We start from the raw sequence: 8,654 nt of genomic DNA on the forward strand, positions 1-8,654 counted from the left end.
CACATCCATAGCTTTGCATGCAACAAGTAAAATATATTGAGGCTACGAAAACAAATGGTAGTCAGAAAGACAATAAATTAGCCATTTTCAAGTATTTTGATTCCATTGTCATTTATTTTGCATTAATGACTTGGCTTTCAGCATAATACAGATTTCTCTGTGGTTGCTCTCTGTATAAGATGTATTTTTGTACCATACAAAAAAAAAAAAACAAAACAAAAAAAACCACACCAAAAAAAAAAGAACCCTGCTAGCTTACTGTTACAAATACTATGGTACTGACATAGTTAATCTGTTGCTCCTCTGGCAGTACTTGAGGAAAGCTGAACAGACTGACAGCAAAAACCTAAAAAGCATCTGGTTTCTGTGGCAAGAGTAACTTGCTAGCATGTAATTTCAATATAATATTCATGGTACATTTCTCTCTGGCACTGGAACACAACCATTTATTCACATCTTTCTGTATAACATACTTTCCATTTCTAAATCACAGTTTATTGTGTTCAATGTTGAGCACTAATTTAAAAATCAAAGCTCAGTGAACAGACAAATATTCTACACAGACTGTTCGGCTCATCCAATCCTTAATAGTGACATTAGAAATAAAACTACAAGCAAGTTGCCCTCAGTGTCATACAGACTAAGTGAAATTTATTAGAGAAGTTTTCCACTATCCTCAGAAAAGACTCACATTACATAGATTTCATAACATCCATACAGAGGAAACATATTCTTCACACTTATGTTGGGGGGAAAAAAAAAAAAAAGCAAACCCCTGAAACCTGTTTGAGCCCCAATTCAAAAATGCAGTTAAAACTGAAATTATTGAACAAGAACTACCTAGGCTGCTTTAAGATAAGAAGAAACAACCTAAACTACACACTAAATTTGTTCAATGGAACTTTCTAATACAACCTTCCTGCGTTGAACAGGGCCACAGATTTTACCTAAGAAAATGCATATAATTGACATTGTAAATTTGGGGGGGGAGTTGTCCATTTTAATTATATTTAAAATGTTGTTCTAATTATATAGAATAGTTTACAAATAAAAATTGCCAAAAAAAGGTTTTCAGAAAACATTTTTCATTCCTATGTCTCCAGGTGCAACTTTCTCATCATGCTAACTTGTTGCTCTGCTTATGCTCTTAATAACTTTGCTGTTAGAATTTTGTTTGCTTCCATGTTCAGTTTTTCTAGTTTCTGTTCCAAAGTCCACTCAAGCAGCAGAAAAAGACACCAACTTTAAAGAAACCAAACCAGAAGCAGTTCTGCTGGGAAATATAAGAATCAATAATCGAGATTCAGTTTCATTAAACTTGGTTTTGAGCTAAATATAAGAATTAAAGGTGCAGTAATAGCATAAGGCAAAAAAAAAAAACACATATATTTCGCATGAAACCTGCATCTGAAAATATCAGACATTCATTTAAATTACTTGAACCTTTACAAAATAATTTGTAAAGGTTCCTACAGCAAGAAATAAGCCAGTTACCATATTTTAAATAAATCTGATTCATGTCTTTTTGCTACTAACATATATGGCAATAAAAATGAATGTATTTTAATCCACTCATTTTTTAATAGACATTTACTATCTAAAAGCAAAAATCAAGTATTCTTATAGCTAAATTACTTTATAAACAAGCCAGTTGTTCCTTGAAAGCAGCAATTAGAGCATTCCAAATGAAATTTTAAAACTGAACACAATACTCCTGACAGGACTTGTTCCCACACTACTGACTGAAAGTCTCCAGGTGGAAATCAAGACAATGCTAGTAACAAAAGAACTATTCAATGTGTATTAAATTTCAGCCACAATCATGGGTTACATTTTGATTTTTCTAGACAGCCCAGGTCCCAAGAAGCAAAGAGGTTACAGTAATAATCCCAGGTATTCCTACATATCTCTAGGATCTATAAACACATACAGTGTTGGCTAAAATACCTACAATGTTAAGATGAACATTAGTACTGACAAAAATATACAAGAAAATGTGTAAAAATACAGTCATCCTGGTGATTCATAGAGAACAAGCTTACAGTGACTAGTGGGGGTGGTGAGGGGAGGGTGAAAGAGCTGTAGTACTTCCATGACATTTGTTTTTGCAATCTGTCATTCATGAGAAAGTCACATGCAGAGAACCTCAAACATGTCATTGTTTACAAGCGAAAAATTATGATCTACGAATGGGGAAGATAACCTGAACATTATTGTATACACATTTAATCACTATCACTGTTTAATCACATAATTAACTGTTCATTTAGTACTGGTCCATAACTGGTACTGTTCCAAAGTTTTCACATTTTAAACGATGTCACTTTGACTATGAAGAGTGGGGCGATACCCACTAGAGGGCATAATAATTCAATTCAAGCAAGACAGCCTTACTGCCTGCCTCGGAAAACAAGTTGCACACAGCCAGCAAAGAAAAGACGAAAACAAACAAGCAAACAACGAAAAAAACACCACACTAAACTAGCAGTAATATTGAGTATTTCTGCAGACCTATGTCTCCTGCCACTTTCACACATATTTTTGCATCATGAACTGGAAAAGCATTATTTGAAAACATCACATTCTCCCAAGTATGTTAAAAATGTAGCAGCATGGCCTAATACCAGAACATAGTATAGTAAAAATGTGTTTTGAAAGTACTCTCTAAAGCAATAAGCCTGTGTACCCAGCTCATCATCTGTGCTACCCTCGAAGTCAATGACTGACTCACAGCACCGCTCAGGGCTCCTCATGACAGTCACTTGACCGGCAGGTAGAATTCGGTAACATCGGTAATTAACCCAAGGAACTTCATGAAATATTACAAACACGGACACTGACCTTTGGATTACTACAGTAGGCTGAAAGTATGCAGAACTGTGTGTGCACAGACGCACACACATACACAGATATAAAAACACACACGAGGACTGAAAAAAAGTTTCAGCTGGTTCAAAGCACGACAGCCCATCTGCTAATCAAACTCCAGCTAAAAACAGCTTTACATTTGTCAAGTATTTTCACCATTGCAAGACTAGGTACAATTTTTAAGATATCTAGGTGGACTAAGCTCAGTATAACACTGTCAATAAGAACCGAGATACCTCCAAGATGAAGATAAAGCACAGACAGCACAAGATTACTTCATGTTATCATCATCGTATGTAGTCAGTAAACATACTCCTCAGTAACTACAGCAGCAATTTCTGGTAGTTTGCGCTACAGTAGCTCTTTCTCCCCCAAATATCAGCAGCTACTGCCTTTTCTTTTTTTGTTTCCTTTCTTATACTTAAAAATAACAAAAAGTGTGACTTGAAAAACATGTCTGCAGTAAATGCCTAGATTTTTTTTTCCCCTTTTTTAAAAAGCTAGGATAACAGAGAAGAATTATGGATGAAATGCTAATTATGGCTCTAACTTTTTACATAAAGGAGGCTGGGTACTGAAAATAAAGAGGGTGGTAGCGGGGGGCAGGGAATCAGCTGGTCCCTCAGATGCAGGAGGAACCGAGGGGGTGAGGCGACAGCATCTCTTACCCACTTATCCAGAGGGACCTGCGTCAAGGAGCCGGTGCCTTGGTAGAGATCCAGACTGAGCTGCTCTAGGCTGAGCTTTTCCTGCAAGAAGTGGCCCAGGTACCTCTGCAGCAGGTACCTGCAGGCCCTCTTCTTGATGGACTCCGAGAAAGGCCACGGCATGGCGGCTGAGCGCCGGGGGCCGCGGGGGCAGGCAGAGGGCCGGGGCCGGAGCTGACCCCTCCGGCGGGCGGACAGACAGAGGTGAGCAGGAGCCGCCAGGCCCAGCCTCCGCCCCCCCCCCCCCAGCGCGAGTCACCCCAGGAGCTTCCTGCTGCCAGGCGACGCCTGCCCCCCCCCCCCCAGCCGCCCCTCACACCACCGGCGGGGCGGCACTGCCTCCCCTCAGGGAGAAGAGGCGCCGACAGGTAGCTCCATCCTCACTCGGACACCGTCGCCGCCATCTTCTCGGCAGCCCGGGAATGCGGAGAGGGCCGCCGCGGCCACGCTCTGCGCAACGAGACGCAGCGCTAAGCGGGAAGGGGGCTAGTGAACGAGCAGAATCACGCCCCAACCGCGTCAGCTCTGCACCGCCGGCGAAGACGGCCGACCTGAACCGCGCTAGGCTGTTTGCCTCCTTCCTCTCCGCGTACCCCCCGCCTCCCACCAAACGCCGTCACCGGCACCGTGACGTCCTCACGGAAATGGCGTTACCGAGAGGAGGAGGCGGGGGAGGAAGTGATCGCAGGCGGTGGGGAGTGATGGGTGTTGCATTGGAGGGGCCTCCGCTGGTGGGTGTCGCCGGGATCGCTCTGTTGACCGGTGGCGGCTGGGGCCGCCTCTCTGGTGAGCAGCCCTGAGGAAAGCGGCGGGGCGGGCTGCTCTCCGCGGGCAGCGCATCTCAGGGCGGAGCAGAGCCTTCTGACGTCGGACGGCAGTGCCTCGACTGCCTGCCGCCGGCGCTGGTAGGTATGCTCCCGGGACGCGGCGCTCCTGGCCGCGCTCCTCGGGGCAGCGGTGCAGGCGTGATCTATGGCTGTTCTGCTGTCAGTGAATCAGAGTGATTCGCTGCTAATGAGAAACTGCGGAGATCGGTGGCCAGCTCCCCTGTTGCCTTCAGTCTTCGGAATATATGTGTAGATCCAAGGTGGTATTTGTTAGGGAATGATAAATCTCATGCATCGAACGTCTTGCGTGTTGCAGATCGGTTATAGCCAGCTCCTTTTCTATCCTGGCAGCAGCTACCAGAGCACTCAGGGCCGCTTCCCAAGGAGCTTTCCCCGGTGCTGGGGCAGGCTTCCTTGCGGGTAGGTTGGCTGAGGCCTTCTGGCCACACTGGTACCTGAGAAGCCTAATGCTGGATTCGCGGTGGTCACACCCGAAGAGTCTGTCCCTTCTTAGTAACAACAGTCCCTCACAAAGGGGAAATGTATTGACAGTTGTGCATAAAAGCTGAATAGGAGAATTGTGACTCTGAGCAGAAAGCTGGTGTTTACGTGTCTATACTCTCTGAGAACAGACTTTGTTCTAAGTTTTTCTAAAATTCACCAATAGGTTTTTATTTTTTACAGCAATTGATTTTAGTTTTTCCAGGCTACTGCGTTCTGGATCAGCAAAATGCAGAATTAATTACTGCTGAATCATAACAGTCTTATACAACACCATGTGAGTTAGTTGCATAAGAAGCAACTTCAGCAATACTGATACTGCTTCTACATGCTAATGTAACTTTCTTTAGCACTTGTTCTCAGCTTGTTCATCTTGGGTTTGAGTTCTCTGGACTGTCATGAGTTCCAGAAGTCACTGTGTCTGTATTTTCCTTTTTTGGACAGTGTTAAATATGTCTGTTTAAGATATGTCTCTTTGTTTTACAGTGTTAATATATATTGAGTATAGTGGTATAATAAATCTAAAATAAATGTTTCCATATGCAGAATGGAGACCAATTGCAGTCCTGTGGAGTTGCCTAATAACACAGAGTTTGAAGAGGATCCTGATTATAGAGAATTTGAAGGAACAGATGTGAAAGATATGAGACTAGAAGCTGAAGCTGTTGTGAATGATGTTCTGTTCGCTGTCAGCAACATGTTTGTCTCGAAAACCCTTCCTTGTGCTGAGGATGTGGCATATATCAATGTGGAAACCAGGGAAAGGAACAGATACTGCCTGGAGCTCACCGAAGCAGGACTCAGGGTAAGCTAATTTGTTTAAAATTTCTTAAGCCTCTGTTTTGAACAATGATTGTGTTCAAAAGATGCTTAGAAAAATACATCAGCATACATATTCCTCTTGTACTTTTGTTACAGCCTGTTCTACATGTTTTCTCCTAGCAAGTAGAACTTTAATTAGTTACTTACAACAAAGCAAGAGGGAAACTCGTGAAAACCCAGGCATTTATTTGAGACACAAAAATTGAAGCAGCAATTTGTTACAGGCGCATGTCAGTTTTGGGGTTTCTCGGATACCCAGTTAAGTTGGTAATACAGCATGTATACAACTCTTTTTGCATCATTTGTATTTTTTATGCCATCATGTAGATGAACAACTTCTCTTCAAAGGTCATAATGATAAATGTTACTAATATTCTGAGTTTTGGACAAAAGATATCTGAAACTGTCTAAATACTGTGTTGCCACTCAGCCACATTGTAGAAAGCTCAGATTGCGATCTGAATCCAGTATCTTTTGTTTTTACGTTACTGTACTACCCTGACTAGCAAAATTAAATGTTGTGATACCTATTTCCCATGGCAAGGAAATCCTAACCACAGAAATTTAACCAGTTATTTCTTTGTTGCAGGTAGTAGCTTATGATTTTGATCAGGCTGATGACAGATTGCAAACTCCATACCATGAAACTGTCTACTCCTTACTGGACTCTCTCAGCCCTGCATATCGAGAGGTGTTTGGGAATGCATTACTACAAAGACTAGAAGCTTTGAAGAAAGACAGTCAGTTGTGATTTACCCACATGCAAGGAAGTTTTCATCTAGAAAGAACTGTTAATATGAGGCTCCGAGATCTTTCTTACAAACGTAATCACAAGCATCTTAAGCTTCATTTTTTACATTAATATCCCATTCATGCTAGTAATACTCTGTAACATTTTGCTACAATGGATTTGCATATATCACAGTGCTATTAAAAGCCCCTTTGATAAATAACAAGCATTTCTTAATTTTACTTTTTTGTTGTATGTGAGCAGGTTGCTTCTTACAACCTTCAAAAAATTTGGTCTCTTTTCAGAGTTACTATCCAAACTTTAAAAAAAGAGAGTGAATGTTTAATATACAAGTATTAATTTTTGTGTTTGTGCTTACTGATAGTTTTTCATATCTGCTCTTTAAAATAGAAGCTAACTACTTGCTCTACCCAAATAATGAAAAATAATTGGGAAAACTACTGTTCTGCAAAGAACAGAATTTCAGCTTAATTTGCTGCACATTTGTTAACAAGAAAGATGGTTCTTCAACAGTCAAACATTGCTTATATAGTGACAGTATTTGAGTTAAAAGCAAGCTTCAGTTTTATCTGATCAGTCCTCGTCTATAGCAACCAGCAATTTCCAAATAATAAATGAGATGTACTGCTAATATATGAATGTATTGTCTGAATTGCAAGAGTTAAGCACAGAGTTTGGATGTAATGGGCTACCTTTCCTAAATATGGTGTTATATATGCTATATATATGTATGTTATATTGTAACTGGGAGGCTTGCAAGACATTTTAGCCTGTTTACTACTCTGAATGTGTGTTTACATGATGTACAGGATATATCGAAGAGTATTTTTGCTTCAGCCTTTACTTTCTATAATACAGTACTTTGGTACTCCTGTTTTTCACATTTTATCCTTCAATTGTACAGCGTCCTCTCCTAATGAATACTATGTAAGCACTGTAATTTTAATTGCATTGTATTGGTTTGAAACCAAAGGCGGTATGAAATTTGCTAAGACTAATACAAACTGGAAGAGATAACTTGTATTTTCTACTTGCAAACTGGTACAAATCTCTTTATGAATCTATTGTTCTGCTGTAACTTTTCAAGTATGTACTGAATGGTAGACTTTTTAAAATTACAGTTGGTTAGAAATACTGTTGAACTAACATTCTGTGATTATCATACTTTTTGTATTCTTGTATTATTCAGTATTTGTGCATATTTATTTAAATAATCCCACCATGCTTTTGTAACAGGTAGGTGCAGTAGCTTTTTGGGGCCACACTTAGAGATACATCAGTTTTCATGAAGTCACAGATTCCAGTGACTTCAGTAGAGCTATATTGTCTTCTACCTGCTAAGGGTTATTTGTGTTAATTGGAGAAGCCTTGTAGTGGTTTTGTAGTAGCTTTGGGGTAGTGATGTACAGCTGTGACTGACAAGATAACTGTAGTTAGTGCTTCTGCTTTCCAGAGCTTGTTATCATTTTAGGTTGAAACTTCTGATATTAATCCTCTGCCCTAGGGTATGCTTCCATGCTGTAAAAATTGTTCATAGGCTCTCTTTTGCACACAGGTATGTGGTATGTGGTTAGTCCTCTGTGAGGAGAATGTACTCAAATTTATATTTGAATATTTTTCCGTGCAACTAATTTACTTGATGAATTTCAGTAACTAAAGCATTAAATAAGTAAACTGGTGTGTTGTAGTTTTCTTGGGGGGAGCCATTGAAAAGGGGGATAGAGAACAAAGTCATCATGCCCATAAAAAAAAAAAACAAAAACAAAACAAACAAATATTTAACAACCATTTGAAAACCTTTGACTGTAAACTTGTGTCTGCTGAAACTTAGTCATGGGAAAACAAGGCAGGTGATTGTAAAGAGGGACTTGGAAAGGAAGTGTTAGAAATGCAAGTGGAAAAATGCCAAATTAAATGTTACATTGCTAGGATACTTTGCTGCCTTGACATCTTTAAAATACTTTGTTATTTTGTGTGCTTATTATAAACATAAGCTAAGAAATTCTTTAGAAACAGGTGTTTTGTAGGTGTTACCAGAAAGAAATTTGTTTAGTATAATGTCCTGCAGTGTTAACTCAAGAATGGGAAAGTTATGACACTTCTCTGTGTCTGGGGTACTGAGCGTGAAGAAAATGCTCCCTATCCCGGTTGTTGCCTGTATGGAAGGAGCTTCTTTGC

The 8,654-nt window shown here is 40.2% G+C and overlaps 2 protein-coding genes across 5 annotated transcripts in view; one reads left to right on the forward strand and one right to left on the reverse strand.

The window, feature by feature from the left end:
• ATG2B (autophagy related 2B) overlaps positions 1-3,741 on the reverse strand; it is a 46,838-nt gene extending 43,097 nt beyond the window's left edge. For both annotated transcript variants that reach the window (XM_061463937.1, XM_061463936.1), the window contains exon 1: positions 3,537-3,741. In XM_061463937.1, the coding sequence (XP_061319921.1) occupies positions 3,537-3,698 (162 nt within the window). In that variant the 5' untranslated portion in view covers positions 3,699-3,741. The remainder of the gene's footprint in view (positions 1-3,536) is intronic.
• On the forward strand, positions 3,499-8,150 carry GSKIP (GSK3B interacting protein). 3 transcript variants are annotated; one of them, XM_061463940.1, is made up of 3 exons: positions 3,499-3,635; positions 5,450-5,708; positions 6,315-8,150. In XM_061463940.1, the coding sequence occupies exons 2-3, from the start codon at positions 5,451-5,453 to the stop codon at positions 6,474-6,476; spliced, it is 420 nt and encodes a 139-aa protein (XP_061319924.1). In that variant the 5' UTR covers positions 3,499-3,635; position 5,450; the 3' UTR covers positions 6,477-8,150. The 3 variants fall into 3 exon arrangements, with proteins under 3 accessions (XP_061319924.1, XP_061319923.1, XP_061319922.1); XM_061463939.1 differs by having other exon boundaries at positions 3,517-3,650; XM_061463938.1 differs by lacking the exon at positions 3,499-3,635 and adding an exon at positions 4,309-4,480.
• The last annotated feature ends 504 nt before the right edge of the window (positions 8,151-8,654 follow it).

This window comes from Pezoporus flaviventris, unplaced genomic scaffold, assembly GCF_033815535.1.
Source record: "Pezoporus flaviventris isolate CSIRO_AGI_PZ_B2104156 unplaced genomic scaffold, CSIRO_AGI_Pfla_v1 ptg000036l, whole genome shotgun sequence".
In the NCBI taxonomy this organism is placed as follows: domain Eukaryota; kingdom Metazoa; phylum Chordata; class Aves; order Psittaciformes; family Psittacidae; genus Pezoporus; species Pezoporus flaviventris.

What these genes read in the sequence shown, in the direction of transcription:
- GSKIP (XM_061463940.1), top strand. Translation starts at nt 5,451, where the DNA reads ATGGAGACCAATTGCAGTCCTGTGGAGTTGCCTAATAACACAGAGTTT. An exon ending in TCACCGAAGCAGGACTCAGG is followed by an intron (nt 5,709 to 6,314) that starts GTAAGCTAATTT and finishes TCTTTGTTGCAG; the next exon opens with GTAGTAGCTTATGATTTTGA.